This window comes from Mya arenaria, chromosome 8 (assembly GCF_026914265.1).
Source record: "Mya arenaria isolate MELC-2E11 chromosome 8, ASM2691426v1".
NCBI lineage: Eukaryota > Metazoa > Mollusca > Bivalvia > Myida > Myidae > Mya > Mya arenaria.
The window spans coordinates 59,267,199-59,288,782 of NC_069129.1; the positions used below are offsets into that span (position 1 = coordinate 59,267,199).

A 21,584-nucleotide genomic window follows, 5' to 3' on the forward strand; every position below is an offset into this window, starting at 1 on the left:
ATATGAGAGTAAAGGGCCCTTCTTTCATGTCAGGTTTATACTAGAGTACAGGTCCCTTTTATCAAGTCAGGTGTATATGAAAGTAAAGGGCCCTTCTATCATGTCAGGTTTATATGAGAGTAAAGGGCCCTTCTATCATGTCAGCTTTATACTAAAGTAAAGGTCCCTTCTATCATGTCAGGTTTATATGAGAGTAAAGGGCCATTCTATCATGTCAGGTTTATACTAGAGTAAAGGTCCCTTGTATGATGTCAGGTTTATACTAGAGTACAGGTCCCTTCTATCATGTCAGGTTTATATTAGAGTAAAGGTCCCTTTTATCAAGTCAGGTTTATACTAGAGTAAAGGGCCCTTCAATGATGTCAGGTTTATACTAGAGTACAGGTCCCTTCTATGATGTCAGGTTTATATGAGAGTAAGGGGTCCTTCTATGATGTCAGGTTTATATGAGTGTAAGGGGTCCTTCTATGATGTCAGGTTTATACTAGAGTACAGGTCCCTTCTATCATGTCAGGTTTATACTCGAGGAAAGGTCCCTTCTATCACGTCAGTGTTTATACTATAGTAAAGGTCCCTTCTATCATGTCAGGTTTATATGAGAGTAAAGGGCCCTTCTATGATGTCACGTTTATACTAGAGTAAAGGTCCCTTCTATCATGTCAGGTTTATACTAGAGTAAAGGACCCTTCTATCATGTCAGGTTTATACTAGAGTAAAGGTCCCTTCTATGATGTCAGGTTTATATTAGAGCAAAGGGCCCTTCTATCATGTCAGGTTTATACTAGAGTAAAGGTCCCTTCTATGATGTCAGGTTTATACTAGAGTAAAGGTCCCTTCTATCACGTCAGTGTTTGTACTAGAGTAAAGGGACCTTCTATGATGTCAGGCTTATATGAGAGTAAAGGGCCTTCTATCATGTCAGGTTTATACTAGAGTAAAGGTCCCTTCTATGATGTCAGGTTTATACTAGAGTAAAGGTCCCTTCTATGATGTCAGGTTTATATGAAAGTAAAGGGCCCTTCTATCATGTCAGGTTTATATGAGTGTAAGGGGTCCTTCTATCATGTCAGGTTTATACTAGAGTACAGGTCCCTTCTATGATGTCAGATTTATATGAGAGTAAAGGGCCCTTCTATGATGTCAGGTTTATACTAGAGTAAAGGTCCCTTCTATCATGTCAGGTTATACTAGAGTAAAGGACCCTTCTATCATGTCAGGTTTATACTAGAGTAAAGGTCCTTTCTATGATGTCAGGTTAATATGAGAGTAAAGGACCCTTCTATGATGTCAGGTTAATATGAGAGAAAGGGGCCATTCTATGATGTCAGGCTTATATTGGAGTAAGGGGTCATTCTATGATGTAAGGCTTATATGAGAGTAATGGGCCCTTCTATCATGTTAGTGTTTATTAGAGAGTAAGGGGAAATTCTATCATGTCAGTGTTTATAAGAAAGTAAGGGACCATTCTATGATGTCATGTTTATAAAAGAGCAAGGATCCCTTCTATCATGTCAGTGTTTATAAGAAGTAAGGGGCCCTTCTATCATTCCAGGTTTATATGAGAGTAAGGGGCATCCACGTCAGTGTATTTACCTGGTATGTCAGTGTTATCAAGAGTAAGAGGCCCTTCTATCATGTCCGTGTTTTACCTCTAGTATGTCAGTGTTATCAAGAGTAAGAGGCCCTTCTATCATGTCCGTGTTTTACCTCTAGTATGTCAGTGTTATCAAGCGTAAGAGGGCCTTCTATCATGTCCGTGTTTTACCTCTAGTATGTCAGTGTTATCAATAGTAAGAGGCCCTTCTATCATGTCCGTGTTTTGACCTCTAGTATGTCAGTGTTATGAAGAGTATGAGGCCCTTCTATCATGTCCATGTCTTTACCTCTAATATGTCAGTGTTATGAAGAATAAGAGGCCCTTCTATCATGTCCGTGTCTTTACCTCTAGTATGTCAGTGTTATCAAGAGTAAGAGGCCCTTCTATCATGTCCGTGTCTTTACCTCTAGTATGTCAGTGTTATCAAGAATAAGAGTGCCTTATATCATGTCCGTGTTTTTACCTCTAGTATGTCAGTGTTATCAAGAGTAAGAGGCCCTTCTATCATATCCGTGTTTTACCTCTAGTATGTCAGTGGTATCAAGAGTAAGAGGCATTTCTATTATGTCCGTGTTTTACCTCTAGTATGTCAGTTTTATCAAGCGTAAGAGGGCCTTCTATCATGTCCGTGTTTTACCTCTAGTATGTCAGTGTTATCAATAGTAAGAGGCCCTTCTATCATGTCCGTGTTTTGACCTCTAGTATGTCAGTGTTATCAAAAGTAAGAGGCCCTTCTATCATGTCCATGTCTTTACCTCTAATATGTCAGTGTTATGAAGAGGAAGAGGCCCTTCTATCATGTCCGTGTCTTTACCTCTAGTATGTCAGTGTTATGAAGAGTACGAGGCCCTTCTATCATGTCCGTGTCTTTACCTCTAGTATGTCAGTGTTATCAAGAATAAGAAGCCCTTCTATCATGTCCGTGTTTTAACCTCTAGTATGTCAGTGTTATCAAGAGTAAGAGGTCCTTCATCATGTTCGTGGTTTTACCTCTAGTATATCAGTGTTATTAAGAGTAAGAGGCCCTTTTATCATGTCCGTGTTTTTACCTCTAGTATGTCATTGTTATCAAGAGGAAGAGGCCCTTCTTTCATGTCAGTGTTTTACCTCTAATATGTCAGTGTTATCAAGAGTAACAGGCCCTTATTTCATGTCAGTGTTTTACCTTAAAAATATCAGGAGAGAAAGGCCGTTTGTCAAAGTGCATCGATATATTAATTATGTAAATTAAATGTAACGTTTGTATGCAACAACTGAATTTTTATACGATATAAATTTGACGGATTACTTGCAGTTTTTAACTGACTTTGTTTTACTTGACCAGTAAATTTCTTTGTTTCAAAATAAACATTATTATTTCTCTGTATTGGTTAGAGTTCATTTAATAATTTCTTCGTGAATAAGAAACCTATGGAAGTGGAGCGCAGCGACCGTGGTTGCTTATTCACGAAGAAATTACTTAATATATTCTAACCGACCTAGTGTAAGCCCCTACCAAACTGCATCAGCTTTAAGATTGAGCCGTTCGCCTGTAAAAAGGCCCTTTAATTAATACAAGATATTGTTAAGTCATTTAAATCAGCATTAACACTGAAAATGAGCCTTGCATATGCAAACAGTAGGCGTGGCTATATGCGCATGCGCAGTTATAGCAATTTACTTAATCATGAAGAGCCGTCTTCAGAAATAAGTAACGATTCTTAACAAATAAGCAACGAAACATTTTAAAAATCTAGCGGCCTTGATTGACTGACAATGTAGGACAAACACTAAATACAGCGAGTGTACTAAATGACCTAAATATTTAACTTACGACAATACGTGTTTTCACAGCTGTGGAGACTACAGCATGTTCGGCACATCAATGTTGTGGACCGTTTCAAGTGTCCCTGATGTCGACATTCCTAGAAAACACAAGGAACACTCGACTTGTTCTTTATTTATGTATGAAGACATGAAATGAAAATCGAATACAATGTTTTTGAAATGCCTTTTTTAACTTCTGTCTTAAAGCTGCACTCTCACAGATTGAACCTTTTAACAACTTTTTTGTCTTGGAACGAGCCAGTTTATTTGAAATGCATGTAAACCATTAATATATAATTCACAGATATTTCTATTCAAGTTAAAAAATGATATTATATGCATTTTTCGTAAACCGTTAGTAACGCTTTAAGCCATAAAACATTAGGCTTCGAACTGAAATATGAAAATAAGCGATCTGATCTTTTGTCAGCAGGCTTATATCATTGGTTTGCAGATATGGACGCAACAATTTGCTCATTCCAAGACAAAAAATTAAAAAAAAGTTGTGAGTAAATCTGTGAGAGTGAAGCTTTAATATAAACATATAAGGTTTCATTTAATTGAATTTGGGTTGAAACATATATACATGTTCTGTTTCCACTGATGAATTAAAGATTTTTCACTCAAGTCATTGATTATTCATACCGTTTGGGTTCCACATCCAAAGTCGTACGTGTAGACTCCGTTGTGACTGTGAACTTCCATCATACATTGCTGTAAATAGCAGACGACATCAATCCTGAGTATAAGACAAGGAAAAACAGTTCTTTTACAGTGTGTGTATACCACGTGATAAATTACATCATATATCAGCGTGTGTATACCACGTGATAAATTGCGTCGTACATATATATCAGTGTGTGAATACCACGTGATAAATTGCATCATATATCAGCGTGTGAATAAACTATGATAAATTGCATCATATATCAGCGTGTGTATACCACGCGATGCCCGGTTAAACTATGTTTTAATGACATCACCAAATTGTCGCCAAGACAGTGTGTGTGACAAAAGAATTTCCCTGCATGATTATAATAAATATAAACACGTTTAACAGCTCAAGAGACCGCAATCTTTAAATTAGAACAGAGGTCTTAGTTTGACAAGTTTTATTTTTTGATACCATCGGCTCCTTTATTGGGTATATTACCGTATCGTGACAAATTCCAACATGGTGACAGCCATACGGGTCTCGGGCGTTAGTGCACATCCGGCAATAGGAGACGCTGTGATGGATTGCTGCACGAGATAATTGTGGTATGAACAAAAGCTTATAATGCAATATTTACAGGGCATGTATCATAAACAATATGGGTTGGCTATAAACTGTCATAACTAATTTAATGCACATTTAGAAACAGGTCCTAACATACTTTCATAACAAATGTAATGAACCAACCTTTGCATACAGGTTCTTACATACTATCATTACAAATATAATTTTTCAACCTTAAGAAACAAGACCTTACATACTATCATTACAAATGTAATGTACCACCCTTAAGAAACAGGATCTTACATACTATCATTACAAATGTAATGTACCAACCTTAAAAAACAGGACCTTACATACTATCATTACAAATGTAATGTACCAACCTTAAGAAACAGGACCTTACATACTATCATTACAAATGTAATGTACCAACCTTAAGAAACAGGACCTTACATACTATCATTACAAATGTAATGTACCAACCTTAAGAAACAGGACCTTACATACTATCATTACAAATGTAATGTACAAACCTTAAGAAACAGGTCTCAACATACTATCGTAACACATGTAATCAACCAACATTAAGAAACAGGTCCTAACATAATATCGTAACACATGTAATCAACCAACATTAAGAAACAGGTCCTTATATACTATCATTACAAATGTATTTTACCAACCATAAGAAACAGGTCAAAGCAAACTAGCATAACAAATGAAATTAACCCAGCTTTGGAAACAGGTCCTAATTACTTCCATAACATATGTAATGAACCAACCTTAAGAAACAGGTCCTTTTATACTATCATACAAATGTAATGAACCAACCTTAGGAAATAGGTCATTACATACTATCATACCAAATGTAATAAACCATTACAAATTCAATGTAGCAAATGCTAGATACAGGTCCTAACTAGCAAATTAGCATTACTTATTGAATGTATCACAGTGTAACACAGGTCCTTACAAACTACCAATATTAATTTAATGCATCACAGATTTAACACAGGTCCTCACACACTACAATTACATATTTAATGTATCGTGGGGTCGACACATACAGGTTCTACAAACTAACATTACTTATTTAATTTATCGTAGGTTAGACACAGGTTCTTACAAACTATCATTACTTATATAATGTATCGTAGGTTCGACACAGGTTCTTACAAACTATCATTACTTATATAATGTATCGTAGGTTCGACACAGGTTCTTACAAACTATCATCACTTATTTAATGTATATTATGTTCGACACAGGTTCTTACAAACTATCATTACTTATATAATATATCGTATGTTTGACACAGGTTTTTACAAACTATCATTACTTATATAATGTATCGTATGTTCGACACAGGTTCTTACAAACTATCATTACTTATATATTGTATCGTATGTTCGACACAGGTTCTTACAAACTATCATTACTTATATAATATATCGTATGTTTGACACAGGTTTTTACAAACTATCATTACTTATATAATGTATCGTATGTTCGACACAGGTTTTTACAAACTATCATTACTTATATAATATATCGTATGTTTGACACAGGTTTTTACAAACTATCATTACTTATATAATATATCGTATGTTCGACACAGGTTCTTACAAACTATCATTACTTATATTATGTATCGTATATTCGACACAGGTTCTTACAAACTATCATTACTTATATAATGTATCGTATGTTCGACACAGGTTCTTACAAACTATCATTACTTATATAATATATCGTATGTTTGACACAGGTTTTTACAAACTATCATTACTTATATAATGTATCGTATGTTCGACACAGGTTCTTACAAACTATCATTACTTATATAATGTATCGTATGTTCGACACAGGTTCTTACAAACTATCATTACTTATATAATATATCGTATGTTTGACACAGGTTTTTACAAACTATCATTACTTATATAATGTATCGTATGTTCGACACAGGTTCTTACAAACTATCATTACTTATATAATATATCGTATGTTCGACACAGGTTCTTACAAACTATCATTACTTATATAATATATCGTATGTTTGACACAGGTTCTTACACACTATCATTACTTATATAATGTATCGTATGTTCGACACAGGTTCTTACACACTATCATTACTTATATAATGTATCGTATGTTCGACACAGGTTCTTACAAACTATCATTACTTATATAATATATCGTATGTTTGACACAGGTTCTTACAAACTATCATTACTTATATTATGTATCGTATGTTCGACACAGGTTCTTACACACTATCATTACTTATTTAATTTATCGTAGGTAGACACAGGTCCTAACAAATTATCATTACTTCTATAATGTATCTTATGTTCGACAGAGGTTCTTACAAACTATCATTAATTATATAATGTATCGTAGGTTCGACACAGGTCCTTACAAACTATGATTACTTATTAAATTTATCGTAGGTAGACACAGGTCCTTACAAATTATCATTACTTATATAATGTATCTTATATTCGACACAGGTTCTTACAAATTATCATTACTTATATAATGTATCGTATGTTCGACACAGGTTCTTACAAACTACCATTACTTATATAATGTATCGTATGTTCGACAAAGGTTCTTACAAACTATCATTACTTATATAATGTATCGTATGTTCGACAAAGGTTCTTACAAATTATCATTACTTATATAATGTATCGTATGTTCGACACAGGTTCTTACAAACTATCATTACTTATTTAATTTATCGTAGGTAGAAACAGGTCCTTACAAATTATCATTACTTATATAATGTATCGTATGTTCGACACAGGTTCTTACACACTATCATTACTTATATAATTTATCTTATGTTCGACACAGGTTCTTACAAAGTATCATCACTTATATAATGTATCTTATGTTCGACACAGGTTCTTGCAAACTATCATTACTTATATAATGTATCGTATGTTCGACAAAGGTTCTTACAAACTATCATTACTTATTTAATTTATCTTATGTTCGACACAGGTTCTTAAAAACTATCATTACTTATTTAATTTATCGTAGGTAGAAACAGGTCCTTACAAATTATCATTACTTATATAATGTATCGTATGTTCGACACAGGTTCTTACACACTATCATTACTTATATAATTTATCTTATGTTCGACACAGGTTCTTACAAAGTATCATCACTTATATAATGTATCTTATGTTCAACACAGGTTCTTGCAAACTATCATTACTTATATAATGTATCGTATGTTCGACAAAGGTTCTTACAAACTATCATTACTTATTTAATTTATCTTAAGTTCGACACAGGTCCTTACAAAATATCATAACTTATATAATGTATCGTATGTTCGACACAGGTCCTTACACACTATCGTTACTTATATAATGTATCTTATGTTCGACACAGGTTCTTACAAACTATCATTACTTATATGATGTATCGTATGTTCGACACAGGTTCTTACAAACTATCATTACTTATTTAATTTATCGTATGTTCGACACAGGTTCTTACAAACTATCATTACCTAAATAATGTATCGTAGGTTCGACACAGGTTCTTACAAACTATCATTACTTATATAATGTATCGTATGTTCGACACAGGTTCTTACAAACTATCATTACGTATATAATGTATCTTATGTTCGACAGAGGTTCTTACAAACTATCATTACTTATATAATGTATCGTATGTTCGACACAGGTTCTTACAAACTATCATTACTTATATAATGTATCGTATGTTCGACACAGGTTCTTACAAACTATCATTACTTATATAATGTATCTTATGTTCGACACAGGTTCTTACAAACTATAATTACTTATATAATGTATCGTATGTTCGACACAGGTTCTTACAAACTATCATTACGTATATAATGTATCTTATGTTCGACACAGGTTCTTACAAACTATCATTACGTATATAATGTATCGTATGTTTGACACAGGTTCTTACAAATTATCATTACTTATATAATGTATCTTATGTTCGACACAGGTTCTTACAAATTATCATTACTTATATAATGTATCGTATGTTCGACACAGGTTCTTACAAATTATCATTACTTATTTAATTAATCGTATGTTCGACACAGGTTCTTACAAATTATCATTACTTATATCATGTATCTTACGTTCGACACAGGTTCTTACAAATTATCATTACTTATATAATGTATCGTATGTTCGACACAGGTTCTTACAAACTATCATTACTTATATAATGTATCTTATGTTCGACACAGGTTCTTACAAATTATCATTACTTATATAATGTATCTTATGTTCGACACAGGTTCTTACAAACTATCATTACTTATATAATGTATCGTATGTTCGACAAAGGTTCTTACAAACTATCATTACTTATATAATGTATCGTATGTTCGACACAGGTTCTTACAAACTATCATTACTTATATAATGTATCTTATGTTCGACACAGGTTCTTACAAATTATCATTACTTATATAATGTATCTTATGTTCGACACAGGTTCTTACAAATTATCATTACTTATATAATATATCTTATGTTCGACACAGGTTCTTACAAATTATCATTACTTATATAATGTATCGTATGTTCGACACAGGTTCTTACAAATTATCATTACTTATATAATGTATCGTATGTTCGACACAGGTTCTTACAAATTATCATTACTTATTTAATTTATCGTATGTTCGACACAGGTTCTTACAAATTATCATTACTTATATCATGTATCTTATGTTCGACACAGGTTCTTACAAATTATCATTACTTATATAATGTATCGTATGTTCGACACAGGTTCTTACAAACTATCATTACTTATATAATGTATCTTATGTTCGACACAGGTTCTTACAAATTATCATTACTTATATAATGTATCGTATGTTCGACAGAGGTTCTTACAAACTATCATTACTTATATAATGTATCGTATGTTCGACACAGGTTCTTACACACTATCATTACTTATATAATGTATCTTATGTTCGACACAGGTTCTTACAAACTATCATTACTTATATAATGTATCGTAGGTAGACACAGGTTCTTACAAACTATCATTACTTTTATAATGTATCGTATGTTCGACACAGGTTCTTACAAACTATTATTACTTATATAATGTATCGTATGTTCGACACAGGTTGTTACAAACTATCATTACTTATTTAATTTATCGTATGTTCGACACAGGTTCTTACAAACTATCATTACTTATATAATGTATCTTATGTTCGACACAGGTTCTTACAAACTATCATTACTTATATAATGTATCGTATGTTCGACACAGGTTCTTACAAACTATCATTACTTATATAATGTATCGTAGGTAGACACAGGTTCTTACAAACTATCATTACTTTTATAATGTATCGTATGTTCGACACAGGTTCTTACAAACTATCATTACTTATATAATGTATCGTATGTTCGACACAGGTTCTTACAAACTATCATTACTTATTTAATGTATCTTATGTTCGACACAGGTTCTTACAAACTATCATCACTGTTATAATTTATCGTAGGTAGACACAGGTTCTTACAAACTATCACTACTTTTATAATGTATCGTAGGTTCGACACAGGTTCTTACAAACTATCATAACTTATATAATGTATCGTATGTTCGACACAGGTTGTTACAAACTATCATTACTTATTTAATTTATCGTATATTCGACACAGGTTCTTACAAACTATCATTACTTATATAATGTATCGTATGTTCGACACAGGTTCTTACAAACTATCCTTACTTATATAATGTATCTTATGTTTGAAACAGGTTCTTACAAACTATCATTACTTATATAATGTATCGTATGTAGACACAGGTTCTTACAAAGTATCATTACTTATATAATGTATCGTATGTTCGACACAGGTTCTTACAAACTATCATTACTTATATAATGTTACTTATATAATGTATCGTATGTTCGACACAGGTTCTTACAAACTATCATTACTTATATAATGTATCGTATGTTCGACACAGGTTCTTACAAAATATCATTACTTATATAATGTATCGTAGGTAGACACAGGTTCTTACAAATTATCATTACTTATATAATGTATCGTAGGTTCGACACAGGTTCTTACAAACTATCATTACTTATATAATGTATCTTATGTTCGACACATGTTCTTACAAATTATTATTACTTATATAATGTATCGTAGGTTCGACACAGGTTCTTACAAAATATCATTACTTATATAATGTATCTTATGTTCGACACAGGTTCTTACAAACTATCATTACTGATATAATGTATCGTATGTTCGACACAGGTTCTTACAAATTATCATTACTTATATAATGTATCGTATGTTCGACACAGGTTCTTACAAACTATCATTACTTATATAATGTATCGTATGTAGACACAGGTTCTTACAAACTATCATTACTTTTATAATGTATCTTATGTTAGACACAGGTTCTTACAAACTATCATTACTTATATAATGTATCGTATGTTCGACACAGGTTCTTACAAACTATCATTACTTATATAATGTATCGTATGTTCGACACAGGTTCTTACACACTATCATTACTTATATAATGTATCTTATGTTCGACACAGGTTCTTACAAACTATCATTACTTATATAATGTATCGTAGGTAGACACAGGTTCTTACAAACTATCATTACTTTTATAATGTATCGTATGTTCGACACAGGTTCTTACAAACTATTATTACTGATATAATGTATCGTATGTTCGACACAGGTTGTTACAAACTATCATTACTTATTTAATTTATCGTATGTTCGACACAGGTTCTTACAAACTATCATTACTTATATAATGTATCTTATGTTCGACACAGGTTCTTACAAACTATCATTACTTATATAATGTATCGTATGTTCGACACAGGTTCTTACAAACTATCATTACTTATATAATGTATCGTAGGTAGACACAGGTTCTTACAAACTATCATTACTTTTATAATGTATCGTATGTTCGACACAGGTTCTTACAAACTATCATTACTTATATAATGTATCGTATGTTCGACACAGGTTCTTACAAACTATCATTACTTATTTAATTTATCGTATGTTCGACACAGGTTCTTACAAACTATCATTACTTTTATAATTTATCGTAGGTAGACACAGGTTCTTACAAACTATCACTACTTTTATAATGTATCGTATGTTCGACACAGGTTCTTACAAACTATCATTACTTATATAATGTATCGTAGGTTCGACACAGGTTCTTACAAACTATCATAACTTATATAATGTATCGTATGTTCGACACATGTTGTTACAAACTATCATTACTTATTTAATTTATCGTATATTCGACACAGGTTCTTACAAACTATCATTACTTATATAATGTATCGTATGTTCGACACAGGTTCTTACAAACTATCCTTACTTATATAATGTATCTTATGTTTGAAACAGGTTCTTACAAACTATCATTACTTATATAATGTATCGTATGTAGACACAGGTTCTTACAAAGTATCATTACTTATAAAATGTATCGTATGTTCGACACAGGTTCTTACAAACTATCATTACTTATATAATGTTACTTATATAATGTATCGTATGTTCGACACAGGTTCTTACAAACTATCATTACTTATATAATGTATCGTATGTTCGACACAGGTTCTTACAAAATATCATTACTTATATAATGTATCGTAGGTAGACACAGGTTCTTACAAATTATCATTACTTATATAATGTATCGTAGGTTCGACACAGGTTCTTACAAACTATCATTACTTATATAATGTATCTTATGTTCGACACATGTTCTTACAAATTATTATTACTTATATAATGTATCGTATGTTCGACACAGGTTCTTACAAAATATCATTACTTATATAATGTATCTTATGTTCGACACAGGTTCTTACAAACTATCATTACTGATATAATGTATCGTATGTTCGACACAGGTTCTTACAAATTATCATTACTTATATAATGTATCGTATGTAGACACAGGTTCTTACAAACTATCATTACTTTTATAATGTATCTTATGTTCGACACAGGTTCTTACAAACTATCATTACTTATATAATGTATCGTATGTTCGACACAGGTTCTTACAAACTATCATTACTTATATAATGTATCGTATGTTCGACACAGGTTCTTACAAAATATCATTACTTATATAATGTATCGTAGGTAGACACAGGTTCTTACAAATTATCATTACTTATATAATGTATCGTAGGTTCAACACAGGTTCTTACAAACTATCATTACTTATATAATGTATCTTATGTTCGACACAGGTTCTTACAAATTATTATTACTTATATAATGTATCGTAGGTTCGACACAGGTTCTTACAAAATATCATTACTTATATAATGTATCTTATGTTCGACACAGGTTCTTACAAACTATCATTACTGATATAATGTATCGTATGTTCGACACAGGTTCTTACAAATTATCATTACTTATATAATGTATCGTATGTTCGACACAGGTTCTTACAAACTATCATTACTTATATAATGTATCGTATGTAGACACAGGTTCTTACAAACTATCATTACTTTTATAATGTATCTTATGTTCGACACAGGTTCTTACAAACTATCATTACTTATATAATGTATCGTATGTTCGACACAGGTTCTTACAAACTATCATTACTTATATAATGTATCGTATGTTCGACACAGGTTCTTACAAACTATCATTACTTATATAATGTATCGTATGTTCGACACAGGTTCTTACAAATTATCATTACTTATATAATGTATCTTATGTTCGACACAGGTTCTTACAAACTATCATTACTTATATAATGTATCTTATGTTCAACACAGGTTCTTACAAATTATCATTACTTATATAATGTATCGTATGTTCGACACAGGTTCTTACAAATTATCATTACTTGTATAATGTATCGTATGTTCGACACAGGTTCTTACAAATTATCATTACTTATATAATGTATCGTATGTTCGACACAGGTTCTTACAAATTATCATTACTTATATAATGTATCGTATGTTCGACACAGGTTCTTACAAATTATCATTACTTATATAATGTATCGTATGTTCGACACAGGTTCTTACAAATTATCATTACTTATATAATATATCTTATGTTCGACACAGGTTCTTACAAACTATCATTACGTTTTTAATTTATCGTATGTTCGACACAGATCCTTACAAACTATCATTACTTTTATAATGTATCTTATGTTCGACACAGGTTCTTACAAACTATCATGACATATTTAAAGTAACAAACGTTCGACACATGTCCCATTAACAATCATTGCAGATTTTAGATTTGTTGTAGCAATGATTGGACAAGGGTCCTTCATGTTAACACATGACAGATGAACTAAAAACAGCTTACTGACTGGTGGCGGAGTGGTGGTTGGTTGGTGAGCGTAATGCGCTGAAAAACACACGTGCAATTGTACTCAAAGTCATCACATGAAGCTATACGCGTAAAGGAAATAGGTAACTGGTTGAATAATATATTAATAAAGATGTGCGATATAAGTTCGATATACAGTAATGCGGATCAAAATTGATCAGTTTCGATACACATCGACGAAATATTGATAATTTTCTTATTTTATTTAAGCCAGACTGTAAATGAATTATAAAACAAAGAATGAGCAATGTATTCTGAAATGCAGAACAATCATTTTCAACTTGATATATAGTATTATATAGTGTAGGATAGTATGTCTTTGTTTATTATGCTTCGGTTGTCAAACCTGCAAGGGCATACCGCCAAATTAGTCAAGATAAATAATTATCAGTTTTATCAGTATCAGTCGTTGCCATGTAAGAAAAATAATGATAAAGAATAAGCTTACAAACTTATAGTTAGACATTTATATTGACATGTTCTTTGTTTTATTTACAAACGATCTATATATGTTGTGTTTTTTTAAAAAAAATCCCATCCCTTATAATAAGAGATGCTTTATTGGCAAGTAACTGTATCACACGAACAACAAAGGCCTGTCTGGCATCCTGTGTGGTCACAGCACTCACTACACACCAGCCTTCCGATCGCCCGCCGTCCCACCAGATGAATGTCGTGCTCACATTGCTGTAAGAACCATTTTAGTACGTAATATCGATATGTTACGACCTACACGATACCCCGACACCCTCTGCCCCAAAACACCCGCACAAAACAACTAATATCAGTTTATGTTAGATCTAGATTATCGTGTTGGTAGCAAAGTAGTTGTTACCATTGCATATACTCAGCATAAGGATACATATTAATGTTTAAACTTGCACTCTCACAGATTAACCATTTTTACAAGTTTTTTTTTTTTATTTTGTCTTGGAAAGGGCAAATTGCGTAGATATGTGCAAACCAATGATATAAGATTGCTGACGAAAAATCAGTTCGTAGATTTTCATATTTCCGTTCGAAAAATAATGTAGTATGGCGTAAACCGTTACTAACTGTTTAAGAAAAAATGCATAAAACATCAATATTTGAACTTAAATATAAAAAGCTGCAATCATGTTTTTTGTCAGCAGTCTAATATAACTGGTCTCCATGGATTTTCGCTCGTTCCAAGACAAAAAAGAAAAAAGTCGTCAAAACGTTCTATCCGTGAGAGTGCAGCTTTAACATACTTAGACATAAAGGGTAATTAAAACAAGTATCTATTCCCTTTTTATATGTTTTTTGTAAATCCGATTTATTTTAAAATAACTACAATGGCATCATTTTTTCCAGATTAAGTATTATAGTATAACAACCAAAAATAAACTAAAGACATATAATTTCAAAAGCGAGCTTGAAGAAAATATTCTGGTTGCTTTTACGTGTATGTGCACAACGCAATCACCTTATGTAGACCTATTCGGAACTCCTCGGCCAATTTCCATCGAAAACAACATCGGATGTGTGTCGGTTCATCAGTAGAAGTAGTTCGTAAAAAAATAAATATAGTATTAATTAATTGTAGTGTTTGAACATGTATCTTGTATATCTAATCAGGGGTTTTATTGTAGTGCCCACCGGTCCGACTATCGGATATTTTTCACAATCATCATAAAAATTCCTGATCAAAATTGAAACTGTTTTTTTGTTTTGTTTCTTTTATGAATAACTTTTTACCTGTACTGGTTCATTCAACATCATAATAAATTAAGATGATGTTACGTTTTGAGGGTAATTGAAAAAAGAAATCATTGTTTTACATCACATTCAGAGATCAATATGAACTATTATCTGCCATGATTTATAGCAATGGATATTTCAGCATTTAAAGGTCTTTTAAAAGGGAATATTTAATAATTTCCTCATTCGCAGGAAACTGGAAAGCTTTTTCTTTTAACTGTGAAATTTCCCGATTTCGCGTCACAAGTTTTCCCAAAATGTCTAGTGTCTTTTTCCCCAAATGGGCAGAAAAAGCCCTGCTTATTTTAAATTGATTGCTACTGAAATGTTTTATTGCATGAATAATTAAGATTCCCTAGAGTGAAGTCAAAAAGGTTTTACTGGTTATTTGAAATTACTACGCGATCCACCTGAAGTGTTAAGTGAAATCCGATGTTGTTTTCGATGGAAAATGGCCGAAGAGTTCCGAATGATGTAGCCTTTGTTATTGACCAAACAGTGGAGAGTGCCAGAAAGAAACCGAATCTGTTTAGTTTATGGAAATGCACATGTGTCAGTATTGAGCTAAAATAGACTAAATCATGTACATGTGTGGAAATGTAACATATGTCTTATCATTTCCATTTGCAGTTCTTACATATCAGACTAATTCAAATTTGAAACCATTATAAGGTCATTCGTATGAGAAAGATAACAAATTGGAGTATTAGGGGGAAGAATGAAAAGAAGAGGTAATAGTTACAGCGTGTTCCTTGCAGCCTAGCCTGTAGATGTACGTTCCGTTATGTAAATATACGTCCTCGCTGCAGAACTGAAATTCCATGGAAATAAAAACATAACTATGGATCCAAACAACTGTAAAAGTTTGACCAAATTACAGTGAATGAAAAAGCACAACCAATACATATAAACAATATATTTTATTTCTATCCACTTTCTACATGAACAAGTAAATTATTCGTCGAATGAATCAACTCATAAATCGGTTCTATCGTGAAACCCGGTCAAAATGGAAGTCGCAAGAGAGTGTTCATTCATCGAAAAAAAAAAAAACGTTCCAGGCGACTGCAATCATTCTATCAATAACACTTACAAACGTTTATGATTACATGCCAAATTTTAAGGTACCATTGTATTTGAATAACGATACTCTTTTTATTAGACGCATATACTACAGATTAATTAATCATTCGGAATAAATTGACTTACATTAACCAGATTATATCCATGACAAACATACATACTAGTTTGTTCAAGCTTGAATTTTGAATTTCAAAGATTATTTTTCTTTTTAAAACCTTAGTTTAAACTAGCCATTCATTATTGGAGTCATTTGTACATAATATCGATAAAAGTAACGTTCATTACTCCTTCGGATCTACCCAGTTTAACGAGCCCATCTGCGTTCATACCTCGATAATGACATCAATCCCGCAATTCATTCCTTAATTAAAATTCATTAATATCACTGTAGTATTGTTCATAGATATACAGTAAAGATAAAGTTTATAATATATATTTTATGAGCATGAAATTAAACTTTTTGTTTGCTAGATCTGTGATATGAATATGTAAATAAAGTTTATAAATCTGTTCCGCCATAGATATATATATAAGTCATTGTATTACATTGATTTGATTACGGGTCACATTGGACTTTTTTCAAATATGTATTGTGTGATACATTTCTTTGAATAAACTTTCTTCTTTCTTTTTACCGCCTGAACTGCTCGTCCACCATATGATAATGTTTGGTATTGGTTTAACGCTGTCGCATTGTTCACGTCCATTGTTGTTTAGCAATTTTGGAATGCGTTCAAGATGGCAATGCTTAATAAAAAAAATAGTAATGCCTTAAACAATAAAAATCCTTAGTAACGCATCTGATAATTATATGCTTGGTTAGATATTGATGTTACATTTCAAGTATTGGGTTAATAAATCAATACTACATTGGGGAGCATTTTCGTTGATTGCCAATATGTTGTTTATTGCAATTATTTTATATTTTGTTTTTAAAAAAGATCTTAGCACAAAGATGCTAAAGCTATTGCAACATCTCGTATTTTTTTCTTTGAAAACAAACTATTTAAACATATGAAAAGTTTCAACAAACACATTTTAAAATATTCGCACAGGGTATTCACTTGTAAGCATTACTCCAGTCTGTTATTTAGTTTCAACAATGACTTACCAGGTAATCCAAAATGCTTACAACATTAAAAGATAAGGTGAAAAATATATTACATAATTAATTAATTTATATTCTTTATATGATGATATTTCATATTGGTTCCTACCCCATGATGGCAAGTCTCCTGGTGGTGACAGTCGCCCGGATGGTTCACATTGTTACAAGTCTTGCAGATCGTGGAATGTCCTGGCGGCGCAGGGATTCCTGGTATCACTGGAAACATGGCATATTTTGGATCTACTTTTTGTCGGTCTATAGCGAGTTATCAGTGAAATAAAAAAGCTACTTTACTGCATTAAATAGTGAAATGAAGTGAATTTGATTTCGTTCATTGAATATTTTGTCCGCTCTAACTTCTAAATCATACGCTAGCGCGCACAAAGCTCGTCTACAATTTCAATGTCATTATTTTCGAAATAGCGTTATATTCTCATAGATTTTGGCGCGCTTTCTAAAAACTAAAGCACCAAAAGTAAACAAAGTTTCTGGTGCTTACTTGTTGAAATATATTACGATATTTTACTGAAACACAATCTGTCCTTTATAATACATTTTTTTTTAGATTAAATTGATGAAATAAATCAATATAGTGCACGTTTCGAGCCTCATTCACAAACGATGTTATTGCGATATTCATTTTCCGGATTTTAGGCCCTGCTTTATAAAAAAATTATGCTAAGATTAAAACTAAATCAACAAAACAAAACACGCCTTTCCTTTTTCTGCCTTAGTATATAAAATATATTCATTATTCCAAGAGAAAAAACCCATAACAACCACACCTCCTTGTATGCAAAAAATACCAACTACTATTCAATTATGTTCTTTCCAAAATATGATATCAATTTGAACAAAAGAGTAAATTATACTTACAATACTGCAGTAGGAAAACAACAATGCCATATTTTACAATCATTCTTTAATCTCAGTCTTGAAAGTGATTGTGCTATGCTTGTCGGTGATATGTGGCATTAATATTAACACATTTTTGTTATCGTTGTGAAACTAGCCGCGTACATTTAATGAGCTTTCGGTGAGCTTTCGGTTCATATGGCATCAAGACACAATCATTCATAAACAGCAGCGGTCATAGAGATAGTAAACCAAAGGTTTTCTTTAGTGTCAATTAGAGTGGCATTACACAATTGCCAAACTTTATGAAATAAGAATCTCATATGGATAAACAATTAACTAGATTTATAAAATAATGGTAAAATCATGCAAAGGGAAACCTTTGATTTCAATTTATGTCATACGTTTGCACAATGATTCGTCAAACCTTGGTTATCGAAATAACATATGGTATTGGTTGATATCAGGTTAACGGCACCATCGCACGATAGTTCCCCATGACATTAGTTATCAGAGCAAAACCTAGATTCTGTGAAGTATTGTGCAAACGGCTTGCGATACTCTGAAGTTCATCCAGTGACAGGGCGAGTCATTGTAAATTGAGTTTTAGATTAAGGATTATATTGTACATGAACAAGATTCGAAACACTTTACATATGTAACATATCACCATGCCTAATTATCACAAAGGTACTTAAAGTGAAACTTATTCAAAATCAATATATACACGTGTATTACATACCAAACATTTGGGTGATTAACCTTAATAATTTACTAAATAATGCATTTATGAAAAATATTAATTACTGAAAACAAGATTTAACCATAGCTAAAAATGAAAAAAAAGATTGGTGGGTGCTAACAAATTAACAGTGGTCTACTATCGTCTCATATGACAGAAATAAGAACCATTGTTTTCGAGATTCATTCATAATTTTCGGTAAATTTAACAAATGTATAAGTTGGAGTATTAATTATTTGGAAGGAAGAGTGCATCTTTAAGTTAGTTCTCAATCTCAACTCACATAAGCACAGAACCGTATAGCATAAACCAAATTATAAAAATGAAGAAATTCTGCTTTCCAAAACTTAGATTAATCTGATACAAACCATTAATCAATAATTGTTTTAGAAATATGCATTCTAGATAAAAAATATTAAAATCAAATTTAACATTTTGAGTTTATTACCCAAGAACATTTTGGGCTCTACAAATTATGTTCTTTAATATTGAGCAATGTGGTTTAACAATCTGGAAATATGATGAATATTGTTTCCATTTGAAAATGACTTAATTAATTTTAAATGAACAAACACCATGAACTACTTTCGGATATTCAAAATTGATAGAATGTTGTAAATCAATGGTACAGATATATATATATATATATATATATATGATCTGACACGAGTTGTCATTTAATACAAGATTTTATTAAACGAGCTCATGAAATTTGTTAGTAAGCGAGCCTCTGGCGAGCTTACTAACAAATTTCATGGACGAGTTTAATAAAAATCTGTTATAAAATGACAACGAGTGTCAGATCTTTTTATCACATGCTTAAAACGGTGTTTTTATTATCAATTTAGTTCCACTTTGTAAACCCATTGTTTGACAGCCAAAGTACTCAGAGTGGAATGTCAACGATGCGCTATATAAAAAGTTCAAAATGAAAATGACAAACACAGCTAGCATTTATCAAGTTTTAATTCTGATAAAGCGCTGAACAAGTCACAAATATAAAAATGTGTAGTAAAATATCCAACAACATGAATAACAAACAATTTTAACCAAAACCCCAATAAGTACAAAATTTGAATATGTCACACTGAGAGTACATGCATTTACGCGGTTTATGTGACCTACATCGGTCTGTCAAGTTTTACTGTGTGCACGGATTTAAAAGGTATTCGCTGTCGCTTTCTACGATGACTTTGAAGCGTTTTCTTAGTGTATATGAATTTTTACAACATGCAGATGATTACGACGAAGCCTTACTATGTACTGCATGGATGTTGAAAAAGTTCTACCAAGAATGTTTCCAGAGAACAAACTGTTCTAGTCGTCACGGGATGTGTAATGAGAAGCCTGTGCTGCGGAATTCGTATTTGTGTTTTGGTAACCGACAGCTGATTAAACTGGCAAGCAAATGTTATGGCATTGATTTGATATTGCCTGTTAAGATGGAAATGTTTGAAATGTTCTCGTGTTTATTGTCACTAACGTGGCTGTATTTGTTGAATTGCTGGATATTTTTAGGACTAGTAATCTACATTATCTGATTGGCGGAACATTGTTATCAGAAAGTTTTCGAACAAGATGCTTTCTGGCACTATGATTCCTTAGCCATTTGTCTCCCGGAAGTCCTACAGCTTCATTATTGAGGTAAGTATTTGTTGGCGTTTAAACCATTTTGTTTACAAACAATGCGGAGGGATATCTAGGTCGCGTGTGATAAGTCTAGCCAATATAAATGTCTGATATGTTATCTTACACATGTGTAAAATAAAAATATTCTTCATGGGTATATTACACGAAAAACAAGGGTAAGCATGTGATAAATATATACATTGAGCAGTGTGGTTCTCTTTCGGCAGAGTGAACCATTTTCTTGTTTCCACCCGACCAATTCATCACCTATTTTACCAAAACAGTGATATGAAATACATTCTTATGAAATACATTCATATTGCACTCAAAGATAATGTGTACAATGTCTAACCCATTTAAACGCGATAGTC

At 32.0% G+C, this 21,584-nt stretch overlaps 2 protein-coding genes across 2 annotated transcripts in view; both read right to left on the minus strand.

Moving 5' to 3' along the window:
• LOC128243068 (spore coat protein SP65-like) overlaps nt 1-4,149 on the minus strand; it is a 29,386-nt gene extending 25,237 nt beyond the window's left edge. The window contains exons 1-2 of the mRNA XM_052960569.1: nt 4,049-4,149; nt 3,411-3,501 (exon numbers count right to left, since the gene is read on the minus strand). Coding sequence (XP_052816529.1) covers nt 3,411-3,501; nt 4,049-4,111 — 154 coding nt within the window. The 5' untranslated portion in view covers nt 4,112-4,149. The remainder of the gene's footprint in view (nt 1-3,410; nt 3,502-4,048) is intronic.
• On the minus strand, nt 4,137-19,027 carry LOC128244397 (uncharacterized). The gene is made up of 7 exons (XM_052962407.1): nt 18,864-19,027; nt 18,097-18,203; nt 16,539-16,607; nt 14,662-14,761; nt 14,051-14,092; nt 4,557-4,645; nt 4,137-4,142 (listed from the first exon to the last, which is right to left on the minus strand). The coding sequence occupies exons 1-7, from the start codon at nt 18,904-18,906 to the stop codon at nt 4,137-4,139; spliced, it is 456 nt and encodes a 151-aa protein (XP_052818367.1). The 5' UTR covers nt 18,907-19,027.
• Nucleotides 19,028-21,584: the final 2,557 nt, after the last annotated feature.

Excerpts from the sequence above, each read along its gene's own strand:
- LOC128244397 (XM_052962407.1), bottom strand. The coding sequence starts at position 18,906 with ATGATTGTAAAATATGGCATTGTTGTTTTCCTACTGCAGTATT. Across the intron at positions 16,608-18,096 it reads AGGAGACTTGCCATCATGGG|TTCTGCAGCGAGGACGTATA; the intron begins GTAGGAACCAAT and ends ATGGAATTTCAG. Across the intron at positions 4,646-14,050 it reads CACCACTCCGCCACCAGTCA|CAATCCATCACAGCGTCTCC; the intron begins GTAAGCTGTTTT and ends TATCTCGTGCAG.